A 17747-nucleotide genomic window follows, 5' to 3' on the forward strand; every position below is an offset into this window, starting at 1 on the left:
CCCCCCCCGCCAAACAATGACAAAATGTTTGTCTACAGAATGTGCCCTGGGGGGTAACATCCACAAATATGGCATTCTGGTGCACCCTCTTGAGTTCCAAAATGTGTGACCTTCTGTTTAACCCTTTAACCCTAAAAATAGGGTGGCTGTCTTTTAAAGGATTAACTTTTTGACATAAAATTACTTGTATGTAGTCTTTGTATAAAATATATATAGACAAGCTTAAATATCGTGGCACAGCTGGCTGTATGTTGTTGACACAGCATTAAAAAGCTGTGTATGATTCCTCGTTTCATGGTGCATATGCAGGAGGTGCTGGTAAATTCTGTACACTTGCTTCACTCTGTGCAAATGTTGGTGGTAGATCTGTAAACTCATTCTCCCAGTCACTTCTGCCATCATCTCCATTGTCATCACACATTGGATATCTTCTCAACATATTTGTTGCTACAACAATAACTGAGAGTCCACCAGCGCCAGCAATAAGATAGAATCCAATATCAAACTTGACTTCCACAAGACTGGTAGGTGCCTTTTTCAGGTTTTCATGCTCCCTTATGTTTTCTTCTAGCAATGCTGTCACCCAATAACAAAATCCATTTATGGCCGCACAAAGTATTACTGTAAAAAAAAATAAAAGTCCTCCAGACTTAGCTTAGGAAAATTGATATCTATTTCTTTACCTGTACATGTATGTTCTTACAATTTCCAGTATACCTTGAGCTACAATTTATTTATCTAAATAAATAATTCCAAAAATCTTATTTAGTACAAGAGTACATGATGTTCTAGCTGACCTATAGACTTGAAGGACTAATGCTACTACACTGTTTCTGCTATCGTAACTGATATTTTGATTTTTTGAATTTTCACTGGAGATGGACGAGCAAAAATTCAAAAAATCAAAATATCAGTTACGATAGCGAGCATTAGTCCTTTTCAACTGCATACATCCCCAAGTCACTCTAAAAAAGGCATTTCACACTGGCCAACTTAGGGGGTCAGGTTGCTTCAGGTTGTCTCTGGTTTTCTAGTTCAAAGCCATAAGTACATGCTAAGAGACAAGAGACGCTAGAGTATACCATGGTTATCGTTTCTTCATACACTATCACTCACTTATAATTTATGAAGGAAAATAAAATCAGGGAAAACAATTCAACTTTGAAAATGAATGTGAAAAGACATACCTGCTATAATATTGCCAACTGCATGTCTACGGATGAGCTTAAGATAATATGTAGTGGGTCCAAATGTGTCTAATATAAAGGCAAACAATGATACAGCAATACTGATAAAACATAGTGAAATAACAGCTTGTAGGATTTTCACAGCATCAGGTGTCACACACAGTTCCATTACTATAAATTAAAACACAAAAGGAGAGAGAAAGTTAATTATAGGATAGTATGCTATTACCATTTTATTTCCTATTATAGGCTAGAGTCAATCCAGTATGTGTACCACAGTGATTGGAGACACAACTATTGAACTAGCATAGGGACTTGTAGTCTGTAAGGTATGCCGCGATAGGGTGCCCTCACACACTGGTCAACCAACATTGGGGAAGGCGGAACGATACAACATATCTGACAAGTTGCAGTCTAAAGGAACCCATAATCTTGCTTTTATGGGTGGATACAGCAAATTCCATTACCTATTATGCTGCCAGACTGTAAGATATGCCGCGTTGTTCCGTCCTCACTCCCCCTCTCCCTGAGAGAAGTTGACTGATATGTGAGGGCACTCCATCACATCATACCTTACACACTATTATGCTGCCAGTACATACAGAAAAATATTTAAGTGCAGCTAGCAGTCATATGTCACCCCCTTTCTATGAAAATTCTCATATTTTCTAAGTTAAGAGAAACTAATTATGGCTATATTTAGCTGGGTTTTATTTCTAACTTTTATGCATGTCTGGATATTTTTTTATTGAAGGCAAACTTTCATTTACATTTTACAGACTGTTTTGCTCTATGTCCCCGTTCCATTTTTCCTTGTGTATCAAATGAGCATAGCGCATGAAGAATACACTTATTTGCAGTAACTTTTTTTGACAGTCCATATCCATTGCTGGTATATAAATCCCAAATCCATGCAACATTGTGCTTCCCTGTGAGAACTACAACCAAGATACATAGCCCAGTCAGTAACATTACATAGCTTTGACCTTCAATTTAGATACAGATTTTAATTGGCCATAAAATGAAGGGTCGAACAAATAACTGCAATTGTGCTGTATATAATATACTCCATAAAGTAACCACAGTAAACATGTTTTAAATAGCTAATCAGTTTCAAAGTTGTAAACTTACATGTAATGTACATTTCATCAAGTGACATTTCTGTTTTTATTACTTTGTGGGTACAAAGTGTTTTTCACCTACAATGGGAAGTGTGAACATAGTTCTTATCTGACGAGTGTGAAGCTACCATCATATTCATATTCATATTCACTTTCAAAGTTGACCTCTACTCTCAATGTGAATATGATGATAGCGTCACACGTTCATCATCAGATTCGAAGTCTTCCGAATGGGTACAAACAAGCGTTCGGCAAATCACAAATCCTTCATTGGCAGATTGAAATCATGTGATTGTAGTTACTTTTCACTTGATTAGCGTGGATTTGCATGCTTTCTTCTTATTTTTGCCAGAGTATCCAATTTGCACCATGAATTATTGTTGTCATATAAAAAACTAATTTAGATGTTTAGTATGCCTTTCCCATATCTTTGAAAATGAAATATCAATATTTGGGTGTACAAAAAACCTGTATGAGTAATGTAATAAAATACGGCCTGGCTGGGTGTGTTTTGATTTCCCGCAGTGCTGCTATCTTTGAAACCCTACTTAACACTTACACTGGTGAAATTTACACAAAATAGTGTTGTCAAGACCACAATTATCACAATGTGTGTAGTTCCCTTGATCGGGGTCGGTCAACGCAATCGATTGTGAAAAATAATGGTCCATGACAACAATAATTCATGGTGCAAATTGGATACTCTGGCAAAAATAACAAGAGAGCATGCAAATCCAGGCAAATAAAGTGAAAAGTAATTACAATCACATGATTTCAACCTGCCAATGAACCTGAGGATATGTGATTTGCCGAACGCATGTTCGTACCCATTCGGAAGTACTTCGAATCTGATGATGAATGTGTAAGCTATCATCATATTCACATTGATCGTAGAGGTCAACGTTTGAAAGTGAAGATGAATATGAATATGATGGTAGCTTCACACTCGTTCTTATCTGTACTTTCTAACTAAACAGTCTTTACCTTAGGACAGAAGTAGGGTGTCACTTGATACCAAAACTAATATTTACTTTGCCTGCTTGTACTACTATGTTGCATGTGAAGGTTTTTGCTGTATCGCAGTGACTTTGCCATTCAAATGGTGTCTATACATGTTACATTTGGTAGCCAGAGGAAGACACAGCACTACCACACTGCAACATTTACTTTCTCTGTAATATTTCAGGACTTTACTAGCATTTAAAATACATGCAAACTTAATTAATGTTTCCTTGTTTACCAGGATCAGAATATTCTTTGTAGAAAGGAGTATTTTATAACATACATGTTTCAAAAATATTATCAGCAAACAGTGAATAATTTGCCAAAAGAGAAAAATTGCCATCAACACGATGATACATATAGCTTGATTGCCAACCATTACTATCAATGACATTACGAAACCTAAGTGTCTTTGAAATGTACAGGGTCTAAAGGCTAGATTACTTAGACATGGCACATACAATATACGTACTGTGGTCAGGCAATATATACACTAGCCTAAACATTTTTTTAAAAGGCTTGTATCTACCACTGTTCAATTGCATTAGCAATGGTCTTTCATCTTTTGTGATTGTGCTGACAAAGTCAATGTGGCACACATGTTCATTTTTTTTCACATGTGGGTAGCAATTATGGAAACAACAAACAAATGGTTACAAGGCATTCACATCACTTTACAGTAATAATTACCATGCCCAATTGATGTCAGTTGGCTTTGTTGTATGAATGAACAGTCAAAGAAAGAGAAAACTTCCCCTAATTTGTATTAGCGGAGTCAAATACTCCAACAATGCCTCATTTATTAATTGGACGCATGAATTATACATGAAAGATGGGCGGGGGGGGGGGGTATAAACCCCCAATAGACTTGTGATTTTCCTCAGTGAACAGGGATACGTACGTTCTAAAATTGTGAACAGACAGACCGCATGAAATGAAGGGTACAATAAGATGTGTTAAAATCGGCCATGAGCACAGTTCTTACGAAAAATAAATGAATATTGATGAGTCAATGATCACAATGGTATTTATCATGTCTGACATTGTCTATTGTTTGTGGTTTATCGCCACGAAGGTTTTCAATTAAAGTTGTTTTTCAAGTTTCTCTATCTCTCTGTAGCTGTGTGTTTCATTTTTTGCTTAAAATACAACGTTAATCATTACACAGCATGGCGTTTTCTCACTTCCTCTTTGGTTTTTTCTTCCACTTTCTCAGAATCAAAGACGTAAGAGCGGGTAAAATATTGTCAACAAAAGAATTATACTTTTATAGTCCATTCCACCTAGATTTCATCGTCGTGTATCTCTGTTCACCTGACCCAAAATCCGTGACTAAAACTTCGAAGCAGGGGAGAAAGTCATGTGTGAGTCACGAGAGCTATAAGACTGACTTTATGACAGTAAGGGGTGGGACAATAAATCAAATTAAATCGAATGAAAACAAATACTTACTCAGGTCGTTTCCACTGTTTATGCTGAAAAACATGTACAATCCTATGTACGTGTATTCGCATTTTGTGCCGTGTAAATAAAACCACCTCGGTTCAGCTAACGCAGTGGCTAATGTAGCTATGGCAATCATGCCTAAAATGGCAGCAACTATGTTTCTTTCCCTCTGTTTTGGTCGAATTCGTCTCGATCTGGGCAATGACTCGAACGAATTTAATCGACCATATCGGCGAGACATACTTTGGAAAGTAAACGGCATCTTTCGCGATCAATTTCGTTAAATCCAGGAAATCAGCCGACCACAAATACTTGCCGCTATCTGAGTATTACTACCTGCCTTCAGTGGGTAAAGTCTTTTCATCAACAGGTGCCAACAATGTTTCTGAACCACAAAATATACCATGAACGCTACCAGGAAGCGGTACCTGCGAGGATGTCGGCCATTACTCTCACCTACGTCACGGGGTTATCCCGAACAAAGGGCCCGAGATAGGAGTTATCACTTTGCACATGTCGCATAGTTTTATAGCACTATTTTTTATGCTACTTGTACAGGTAATTTATTTCATAAAATAGAATATATAAAAAAGACAGTTCCCAAGAATATGACTTTGCCCAGGAAATACATTTTCCGTCACAAAAATCATATCGCTGTCGCGTCGGGGCGCGGGTCACTATTGTCATGACTATAGACGAAAGAAAAATATAACATTTTTAAGAGGGCGCCCTTTTATACGAGGTCAAATTAACTTCCTCTATTTTGAACGTTTTACATGTAATACGAGACTTTTTGTTCAGTGATATGAATGAATTTGGCTAATGTCGAGTAAACAAGATATACCCAACGTCCACGAAGAATTTCCATAGAGAATGATATATTTTTTTTGAAATTTACAATCGATCATGAGGGCGCTTTTGTTTGGACCTTGACGTCACACTAGACAACCATAAACATTCAGCAGCCATTTTTAGCGGAATACCTGAGATCATATTAAGATTAGTGAAGGAGAAAGCAACGAGTTTTTATATCGAGATTAATTACGGAATAGACAACCTACACTATGTCAGATTCAGAAGACGAGAGCCCAGATCGACAATTTAAAATAGTCGTCATGGGTGATGGTGCGTCAGGGAAGGTAAGAAAGATATATTTCAGAAAAATAACGCTCGTTCAAAGCTTGTCCGTCGTATCCGAATGTGTTGGGAATACGTAGATTGCAACACGCTGTGGGACTGCAGTTACATAAATGGACGTACATGTACTAAATAAGAAATTGTGGTGAATCTTCTGACTGGCAAGTGTAGTCGGGGAATGTAGTTTGGTCACGTATGACATGCCCCTCCATCAGATCAAAATTTTCAAATTCAATATTACTGTCCGTAGGCGTAGTAATCAACTTTAATCGGCATATTCATCACCACTTAAATCTAGGGATGCAGACGACGGGAGACAGATTAGTAACAGGACACGAAATTGACGACATGAGGCTGAATAAAATTGATCTGCGATCCACCATAAAATGATAGATTGATATTTTGATAGGGGAATATATTTAATTTATGAAATTATGTCGAACCCTCCACTCTTGTCTATATACTACTAGCATGTCAGAAGTTGAAAAAAAAGTGGCGCAACTTATCTTAAGCAGTTAATATGATCGATATAGGCTGTGAAATTGATATTGAAATTTTAGTCTGAGTGTACAATGTAATACAAATAAACATACAGAAACACGTACATAAACATACGCACACAAATAAATACATACATACATACATACATACATACATACACACACACACACACACACATACATACATACATACATACATACATACATACATACATACATACATACATACATACATACATACGTACACACACATACATACATACATACATACAGATGGCAATATTTGATTTACAAATTAACAGTATGATACAACTAAATATGAAAATTTACAATATTAAATTTATTGTACTTTATGTAATATTATGGATAGATCGACATAATAGTTTCAGATATATTAGCATATTATATATTTCCATAGTATAAGTATCCACATACTATTGTACATGTCTTCAGAACACATAACTATGTTCCCAGGATGATCATTAGTAAACAGAGTTGGCCAAAGGATACATTTTAAGTACTTCATTCAGTGTCTTAACGATTCTCAATATACACCACTGTAGCTGGCAGCAAATACATGTTTTGACAATACACAAGGTCCTTATCACCATCAAGGTTCAAGGCCACACAACGATTAAGAATATATGTATATAATTTATTAAATGTATTCAACTATAAAATATTTTTCTTATTCCTGTTGCAATTTTATCAAAGTAAAGGTCCAATCAAATGACATTATTCATAAAAGAAGTGTATGGCAAATGATTTATACCATTTTTTGAACTAGATAATCTTCCATTTAGCTTTAAATTTGGTTTTAGCCTCCAATATTACATCTTCATTTTTCCCTTGAGGACAGTATTCACTAGAGTTTGCTTTGAGATTTGAGAAATTGACTTTTCTTGTGATGTCACATCATCCTAAATATTCTAGTAAGACACCTTCCATGTCAGTTTCAGCAGTCAGCACTGTAAAGGCATATACTGACTTTGGACTTGAGGATTATATTTTTGAGTCAGAATACTCGGAGAGTGAACTTAGTGACGTGACTAGGTATCGGGGAGGGGGATCTCGCTACACAAGACGTACTTCATTAAGAAAAAAAAAAAAAAAAAAATGAAAAAAAAAAATGAAAGTACCACACAATGTGATGCTAGTCACATTTGACACGATATCAATGTACACAAACACTCCACACAATGAAGCCAAGACACAACAAAGTAAATACACTAGATATACGTACAGACTCACACAAAACCAAATGATACACTTCAGTTCCCCCACAGAGAGTCTTGCCATCTGAAAGTGATGTTCCTTTAATAGGTTCATTAAAGGTGAAGGCCTTAGAAGTTTTTATTGAAAAAATGACATAATTCACCATGTGGAGAAAATTGACTCACCATGTTTATATAATTATACATAGTGTTTGCATGCTGGCATGTTTGCAATGCGATCAGCTACTGCTACACACACCTAGATCAAGATGCCAGTGAAGTTTAGGACGACATGACATCACCAGCATGGATATTTCCCAATATCCTTTGCGACAAAAGTTGTCAAAATGGCAGCACACATTGAATCAGAAATGGCCCAAATTTTGACATTTCAAAGTCACATAACTTTAATGTGTCTCATTTTATTTCGGAAATTCACATACACATCAATTAAGTACACAAAGAAAAAAATATAGTTGCAAATATGTTTGAATGATATTTTGGGAATATAAATTTACTACATACATTTACTTTGATTTATATTGCCCCTAGGGGGTTATACATGGATGAGTATGATAGTGTCTCAGCCTTCATTTTTGGAATTGATGTGTATACTGTTTTTATACTATTATATTAACATTTTATTCATTCTTTTTTTCTACAGACATCACTTGCAATGAGGTACTCCCAGGAACAATTTGGCAGACAATACAAACAAACAGTGGGTTTAGATTTCTTTCTTAGAAGACTAATTTTACCAGGTGAGTAGTTTGATATTATTGTAAAAAAAACAGTAGCGCTGGTACTCACCAACACTTTTTGACAGTCTGCAGTATCTCTGGTACTCACCAACACTTGTAGCAAAATGTGATTTACTACCTAGTATCCACTTTGGAACAATTGGGCCAAGTCAGTTCAACATAGAGAAGTAAGATTCTGACGAAGGCTTGCCCCAGCTCCTTTGGATTTGCACACTTGTAAGTGATACAAGCATTTCAATTCAAGTTGTCTATTATATACATTAGTGCTTTCTTAATGAATTCCTACTTCAACAAAATTGTATTATACTTTGTCTTGCTCTTTCAACAGGAAATATTAATGTTACATTACAAGTATGGGATATTGGTGGTCAAACACTGGGTGGAAAAATGTTAGATAAATACATATTTGGAGCACATGTAAGTATGGAGAAGTTCACTATCATTAAAAAATATGTATAGATGTTGGTGAAAGGGACATCACCAAGCACTTCTTCTTGCTTCCCAAAATATTCTATCTTTTTGTGAACAGACATGTACCAAAGCATATAGCCTTAGATTGAACCCTTAGAATGCCATACTAGTTTAGACACTATTATTATATCAAAAACATACACTACTGACCAGAAATGAACTTTTAATCCCTGTCTACATTTTCTTGCTACTGTAGTTTGCTACTATGTTTAAAAAGTTACACATTGAATGATATTTTATATGTACTGTGTTACATGGCAAAAACCTCAACATAAGCAAGTAAGCATGGTGAGCCATTCAACTGTTTTGTTCCAAAGTACCACAATACCCTCTTCCAAGAACAAAGGTTTACATTTTTATTGGCTTCAAAAGTGAGCTAATATATTGCAAAGATTTAAAATTCTCATTTGGATTGCATTACTCTGTTCATATGCCTCCAGGAATACCCTGATGTAGGTCACACACAGTTGAAAAGTGTTGAATTTTCTGAACTAATAACAGTAAATTTCTGTGAAAATTTCCTTCTCAGAAAAAGAACACTTATTTTCACTGAAAATCTTTTTCATAAAATGTTCTTTCAACAAATATTTTTAATAATATGATATGAATTATTTGATGTATTTATTTTTCTCTTGCAGGGTATACTTTTAGTGTATGATATTACAAATTATAATAGTTTTGAAAATTTAGAAGATTGGCTTGCCAATGTCAAGAAGGTATTCACAAATCAAGACAAAATGCCACATTTAGCACTTGTAGCCAATAAAAGTAAGTCATTTATTTAAACCTTCGTAATTAGTAATTGTTAACATTTTGTTTTCATACTGTGTTAAATTCATACTATAATGTTATTGTACTTATTGAAGCTTGTATGTCTGCTCAGTGAATAAACACTATCACAGATGTACAGTTTGTTGACAAATGATAAATGTGTCCAGAGTATCTGTTCATGTACAGTGATGCCAAGCCACTGTACCATCAATGACTAGTAGACATGTAAGTCACCTAATTAAACATTTAGTAAAACTTTGATACACAGTTCAATTAGTGGAAATGGTCGAAAAATAGTGAAAAATTACAGCTACCGAGGAGATAATACAGATAGCCATACAGCCATACATATATATATACACACCCACACACACACACATACATAGATACATACACACATACATACATACATACATACACACACACACACACATACATATATACATACATGTATAAATGCGTACACACATGCACAAACAAACAAACACATTAAAAATCAATGGGCTGTCAATGTATTTTCTATTTATTCATTGATACTAGAGCCTGGGGATATTGTAAAAAACATTCTAATTATATAGCGTATTCTGTTTTACTGTGAGCTCGCTGTCTCAGGTCATATATCAATATAATACACACAGCATCTTTGTGTTAAGGGACATCCACAATTTCAACAAGTATGGAATATTTCCATATTTTAAATATTTTATTTTATGTAACTAATAGTTAGCAGAGCTATGGAAAAAGTTGACCCATAACAAAAGAATAATCCTATGTAATCCTTATTACGATAAAACTAATGTGACGACCCAGGATTGAAACATACCCCTTTAACAAATTCAGTGTTTCAATGTCAGTAAATATGCATTTGTCTCAGTTTCACAGAGTAATTCTGTTGATGGATTTGTTTTACATCTGGACATGCTGTATTGACACAATTTGATTTGTAATTCACAAGAATGTATTTATTTTAACTAAATTTGATACCATGATAGCTGTTTGAGAGTTCCTGTAGATTACCATCTGAACATTATCATCAGCATTAATTGTGAATCAAACACTGGCATTCAATGAAAACCATGTATTAAGTAAAAAAAAAGACAAAAAAATATGTTGGATCATTCATGTTGTACATGTATCATTGTTGGTGATGACGTTATTTGGGTAAATATTACCAATACTCTAGTAGTTCCTGTGTGATTTATATAGCATTGAATGGCCTACAGGGAGACTAACAATGGTGAACACCAACAGATCACTCTTATAGGCTGTAATTCTCATTTTTCATCAACTAGACATTATAAATAACAATGATCAGGGTAGGCATTTTCCAGCAAATGGGCCCAAAATCAAATTTGAACTTGATACAGAGGGTGGAAAATTGTGTCTCTCTCTACATAATGAATTTAGGAGTATAGTATCAGTAAGGAGGCAAGTGCTGAAAAATTTACAAACTCATCAGGCTAAAAGCTTCCCATGGTGAGTAATACTTGCATGTCTACAGAGAGTTTGGATATAGGATTTCCTGCAAGTACATGTGCCATTATACAGTAAATATTTGTTTATTTATAGGGTGATAGGGTAGTTTAGTTTTCTCATCAGAATAAGTTGATATAAATCCCAGTATTTGTAGAGTAAATGCAGATAACATGACGGGAACATCTTGTTGTGTTAGCTTGTTATTTCCTACTTACTGCAGCCATGTCAAAGTGACTTGTTTGCAGAACTAAATCCAATTAATCAGGGATTGAATTACGATTCCCTAATGGAGTATGTTGATGGAAGAGTGGCCTAAAGGTTGACATTTATATCTTACAGTGGACCTAGAACATATGCGAACAGTTAAACAAGAGAAGCATCAGAAATTTGCTCAGGAAAACGGGATGTCCACCCATTTTGTGTCTGCCAAGTCAGGTGATGCGGTGAGTTAATGTTTTCAGTTTTTTGTGCTTTTTGTGTACTAGTTCAGATGATTACATCAATGAACATATGGACATGTTGCTGCGACAAGCATACTGTAGATGATTTTTCAGGGGAAGACACATGTATGTAATTTGTACATTTTCATGGGAAAGGAAACTTGCAGCAGATGCTTGTTAGTCATGCTGAGTTCAACTGAGTACAGCTAGAACAGGGAGTGTTTACCAGAAGACTGTGCATATCATATACATTTACAGCAAAATATTGAAGGGTCGCCAAAAGACTGTGCGTATCATACACATTTTAGGTTCCCCAAGAACAATTTAGATAGATAAGAAACAGGCTTCCCACAGACCACTCACTACAACTATAAACAACACTATCACTGATATACATAGGCACACACAAAGTCCTTGGAACAAAGAAGCCATTTAATGTCATCACACTGCATGCTCAGATTTTGACACATACCAATTGATGACAGCAAGAATTGGATTTTGCTTGGGCCCCCATGGTGATATGTGTGTACATACAGTGCCTGCTTGTGAGGAGTGTGGTGTTTTTTATATTTTTTTGTAATGAGTGGTCTGTGGGAAGCATGTTTCTTATCTATCTAAATTGATCTTGAATGTGTATGATAGTTACAGTCTTTCAGCGACCCTTTGATATTTCTGCTGTATGATCAAAGTCGATCATTTGGGGCAAGTTGAGATTGTTGTTTTAGTCACTAGATAACAGCATATTTATTGCTGAATACAGCAGGATTCTTATTGATGGAGAGTATTTTGTTTATGTCCTTCCCAGCTTTTTAAACTCCCCATAGTAACAATCATGCAGAGTTCAGCAAAATGTGGCACATATTATGATATGTTGTATATTTCAGATAATCAAAATCTTAGAAAACAAACACAATGTGTTAAAAGGTTATCACTTACATGTAAAAAATAGAGGGAAGGGGAGTACTTTATTGTGTCAACACAGACAAGGTCTGTCTTCTGTTTGGTTACATTATTACTGATATGATGTCTGTAAAGATATATAATATCATATCAGACACAGACCATCAGCCACACTGATATGATGATACTCAGACTATGTTAAACCTCTGGTTACATCATATATTTGTATGTGACTTGCCATGGTAGTTGTCCAATAGCTGATAATCCACCTATCACAAATTGCATCTCACAATTTGCCATTTTTCAAATGTTCTTTTATATGTAATAACCCTATCATGAGACTCACATGACAAACCTTTGACTATACTTGGTACAATAGTCGATTGATAGTTGATGTATTCAGTCTGAAGTGATACAGTACATCATGTATTACAATTCCTATCGTCTACCATCAAACTCTAGATCTCTCAGCATTTCCACTTTTCTCTGTTACACTCTGTATGTCTCTCTTTTTCTGTCTGGTTGTCCTTCAGTGTGTATGTCCATCTGTATGTCTCCCCCCCCAGGGGGGTCTGTTTGTCTCTCTCTCTCTCTCTCTTTTGATTTTTGTTTCCCTCCCTCCTTGACTGTCTTTTCCCAATTCTATTACAGGCAATAAAGAGATTTAGCAAAAGTTTACAGGCAGTAAACAGATTTAGCAAATGTCTATCTGTAGAATACCTTGTAAACATCCAAAGACAGATTATCACATTAGACACAGATATGTATGCTCTTTGAAGCTGACTGACTTGCAGAACTATGAATGTGTTGAGGCAGTGCTTTGTTGTGATTTCTTTACTAGTATATCTTTGTACTCATCAAATGACTGTCTATCTCTGTACAGGTTAACCTATGTTTTCAGAGGATAGCAGCTGAAATATGTGGAATAAAACTGACAAAGCCAGAACTTGAACAGTCAGCGGTAAGTATTGTTTTATATCCTTGCCTCTTCTGATTAGGTGTCATATATATTCAAAAGATATGTGTTTCATGTAAAAATGGTTTTATTTTACTTTTGTTAAATCTGGCATCTGAAAACCAGTACATGCTAATTTCCATTATCATTTGAAATTTAAAGAGAAAATTGTGATACTTTTTCAGAGGGTGGTGAAAGCAGATATTGTCCAGTACAGTAATTCAGAACCTGTAAGTCGTGCAACTCATACACAGACAAGAAGTTCAATGTGCAGTATACAGTAATTAGTCCAGTGGGACAGTCAGAGCATCACTGGGGAATGAAGACATTGGTCCACGTACTACGGTCTGATTGAATGTAAGAATGTAATCATGCAAGTCCTCTACTAAGGGCACTTTATGGAAATAGCGAGTACTGACAGCCATTTTGTTAGTTTGTCAGTTTGGATATCAATGTACTGGACCTGTTATCTTTTATTTCAAAATGCAATATTTTTTGTAGAGATAGTTTTACTACTTAGCTCTGTCATTTCAGAGCCTGCCATACTAACCAGCCAATCTCTAGTCTGGAAGATATGACATGTCATACCATGCTATGAGCTATCACTCCATTGGTTGAAAAGCCTGATAGGGCTGAACAACAAGACATATCTTACAGTCTAGCCAACCTCAATGTTTTTGTCTGTACTTTGTTATATCGGGTAAACATCATGTTTTAGGTTGTTACAGTTTAGGAGGAAATTACACGTATGTGATTTGCCTCAGGTGAGGAGTAATATACAGACTTTTTATCACATTCTGGTTGAAAAGTTTCCTTGATTAGACTGTCTAGAGACAATAAATCACTTAGAAGTCTTGAGAGTTAAGGTACATTGAAAGTACAAGGCATTATGGTGAACTCGTGACCTAGTTGTCTAGCTGGGATTCAGGAATATAAGCATGCTCACAAGAGTATTGCTGATTGGTTGTTTTTATTCAGGTAATGTGGGCATGCTCATAAGGTTATTGCTGATAGGTTGTTTTCATGCAAGGAATGTTGAGCATGCTCACAAAATCTTTGCTTATTGAGAAACTCCAATTTCCCGATAAGGACTTCTTTGTGATACACAGTAACAAGAAAAGAAAGAATTGAATGTTTTTGGAACAAAATTAAGGACAGTGAAATATTGTGAATGTATTTACATGTGTGTATGTAATATATTTAGATATTTGTTTTCTCTTTACTTAGTTCCGTTTGCTTTTGTAATAATCATGTTCACATAGTGAATTATACAAGTTATTCTCACTTCCTTTCCCAGTCACTATATATTTTATGTTATCTGGCAAATACTACTTTTGATTTTATGTATTTTTTATGTTTTCAAGCATGTTGAAATTATTTTTGTGTATGGATAAAATGTTTATATCACATAACTTGATAAAGTTTTATTAGAAAATTGACTTGTACATATCAAAGTAGTTGAGGGGAATGACAGATGGCAAAGGTTTTAAGAGGGATGACTTTCCCATCAACCTTAGTAATTCATGTAATTTGATTGGACTTCCTATGAATTGTGGGTAGATGCAGGTAATCTCTTTCTGTGGTAATGTTTGCATAGTATATACCACCTATTTACATGATCAGGCTCTAGGTTGTCTCTGATGTTTATAATTTGTTCTACTGTTTAAAGAAATATTTGTTTATTAGTTTATCTGCAAACATTGTATCCATGGCTAATGTGACTACCAAAATAGCAAATTTTTCTGAGGTTTTGAATATCTGTGTTTCAAGATACCAACACAGGGAAAAGTTTCAGACATGCACACAGTTCAACAGCAGTGCTGTTGCAACCCTGCACTGCCACAGGACTGAAGGAAGTTGGCTGTGAATGCATCCCACTGCACATGTATTTAGTTATAGTTTTCAAATTTAGGCTTAAACACTGAAACAGTCAAACTTTTAGTTGGGGGCTGAGCAAATTGTCAGGAAATAGGTTAAACTCAGCAACAATTGGTCACATGAGGATACTCAGAATTTCTAGGCTAAAAGAAGAATTGAATTTAGTAACATTATATTTTGTCGTGAAAAATCACCCCAACTCTGTAAAAATATACATTTCTAGTTTAAAACAGTGACGATATGAAATAGTCTGACAGATTTAATTGTATTTGTAAACAGCATCCAGTGGTTTGTTGAAATGGTGAGATTTTCCGGTGTTGATAAGTTTCCCCTTCATTAAGATTTGGTCATCAGGAAATATTATGTCTGGTCAACAAAATCTTGAAAACCTTGGTTGTCATTTACAGTGGTCCATTTCAAGCAGCCAAGATTGAAACTATAATAATTCTATAATAGCTCACATAATGATGTCTAGCTCAGGATAAACAAACTATTGCTCCTAATACTAATACTATTGTAGACGGCAAGATTTGTCATTGAGGGCGCTGCACATTACTGGTGTAAGCTGCAGCAATGTTATGTGGAGTGCAACCAGCAATGAATCTTTCAGTCAGAGTGTAATACTGTCCTTCAACTGTAACTATGGTACATATTTATTTAGTGGGGAGTAATATTTGAAATGCAGTAAAATGTGATGATTTTTCGGCTAAGATGTGATCCAAGGATAGCATTATGTAAACAAGTACATTCTGATATTCAGCTCGCATGGAGTATATCCACAGACTTGAATACGGATTTATAATATATTACATGGACAATTACAGGATACTCAGACTTGTATTTTACACATTCCCATTATACAAGCCTTTGTACCGTAACCAAATATGCCAGAGTTGACTATTCCCTCCCTTTGTATTCTTTCTATAGCTAGGTTTAATGTCCTCAAACTTCAACTCCAGTATGTACATTACATACATATTCTATAAATTATATATATATATATTTTGTGTTATTTTGCTGTAAAATTTTTTCTTGGTTCCAAAATGCAACATGCTTCTTTCCCAAAATACTATTGTCGGTGTATGAATTATCACATCATACAGTTGATATATTAAATACTCCTATTCCCTAGTAGAAGTTGAATGGTTTGCTGTTGTTTGCGTCCAAGCTTTGGCATTGCTTATGACAGCAGTGTGGAACGCCCTCAACAGTGGATTTTTCAATCTAATTCCGTAGACAAAAACTGTTGTAAATTTGCATACCAATTTTAGCGTGAATTCTCAGTTCAGTTACATATGAATTGCCCCTATATACTATAAAGAAAAGGCAAATGTTTTAAAAGTGATTTCAGATGTAGCATATAATCCTAAAGTTAAGATTGATTCTTTTGTTATGCATTTTGGAACCAGGAAATGGATAACGTGTTATGGATGTATGGTATTAGAGTCATTGGCTCTGCCAAAAGAGGCAGTCAGTGGGGAACAAGTATTTTAGTTTTGTAATGCTCACTGCATTTATTACATGGTACAGTACCGCGTGTATTCAATGAACTATTAATAAAGTCAATTCATATTATTATCTTGTAAATACATGTGTGGTCTTCATTTGTTAATATCAGAAATGGGAGTAAATGTGTTTTACTGATCTCAATGTGTATGTATGTATGTATGTATGTATGTATGTATGTATGTATGTATGTATGTATGTATGTATGTATGTATGTGGTGTATGTATCTGTATGTATGTGTGTGTATGTATGTATGTATGTATGTATGTATGTATGTATGTATGTGTGTGTGTGTATGTATGTATATATGTATGTATGTATGTGTATGTATGTACTATGTATGTATGTGTGTGTATGTATGTGTATGTATGTATGTATGTATGTATGTATGTCTGTGTGTATGTATGTATTTATAGATGTATGTATGTGTGTGTATATATGTATGTATGTATGTATGTATGTATGTATGTATGTGTATGTGTATGTATGTATGTATGTATGTATGTATGTATGTATGTATGTATGTATGTATGTGTGTGTGTGTTTGTGTGTGTACATACGTATGTATGTATGTATGTATGTATGTGAACATAATATCAACAGTTCGCCTATTGCAAACAATTAAACATTTGGTAAATCAGACTGACTAAAAATGTCACTGTCTCCAAGCTGTTTCAATGTATCTAAACAGACAAAGCTGTTAGATTAGGGAGTGACCTTGTGCACATGGTATGTTTAGTATTTGATTGCATCACCCAATGCATACATGTAGCTGATATCACTGACTGATATCACCAGTTAGTTTCCTGTACATTAGCATGCAGTTTTACGGATGACAGAAAATCTTTCAAATTTGCCAGTCAACTTTGAGAATCTCTTCTGAATAGACATAGTGGTAGATTTTCCTAGGAGTTCAGACAGCTAGGTTCTACCCCATAATGTAAGTGTCACTACATAAACACACAACAGTATGAGTTGAAT

At 35.0% G+C, this 17747-nt stretch overlaps 2 protein-coding genes across 2 annotated transcripts; one reads left to right on the top strand and one right to left on the bottom strand.

The window, feature by feature from the left end:
* LOC144446409 (transmembrane protein 127-like) lies at positions 1–5202 on the bottom strand. Its single transcript, XM_078136164.1, has 3 exons — positions 4763–5202; positions 1188–1358; positions 1–621 (listed from the first exon to the last, which is right to left on the bottom strand). Exons 1-3 carry the CDS (start codon positions 5016–5018, stop codon positions 293–295), a joined length of 756 nt encoding a protein of 251 aa, XP_077992290.1. The 5' UTR covers positions 5019–5202; the 3' UTR covers positions 1–292.
* Positions 5203–5724: 522 nt separating this feature from the next.
* On the top strand, positions 5725–16815 carry LOC144446525 (ras-related protein Rab-28-like). The gene is made up of 7 exons (XM_078136306.1): positions 5725–5895; positions 8272–8368; positions 8697–8785; positions 9478–9607; positions 11426–11529; positions 13310–13387; positions 13567–16815. The coding sequence occupies exons 1-7, from the start codon at positions 5821–5823 to the stop codon at positions 13663–13665; spliced, it is 672 nt and encodes a 223-aa protein (XP_077992432.1). The 5' UTR covers positions 5725–5820; the 3' UTR covers positions 13666–16815.
* Positions 16816–17747: the final 932 nt, after the last annotated feature.

Source organism: Glandiceps talaboti, chromosome 15 (genome assembly GCF_964340395.1).
Source record: "Glandiceps talaboti chromosome 15, keGlaTala1.1, whole genome shotgun sequence".
NCBI classification, from domain to species: domain Eukaryota; kingdom Metazoa; phylum Hemichordata; class Enteropneusta; family Spengelidae; genus Glandiceps; species Glandiceps talaboti.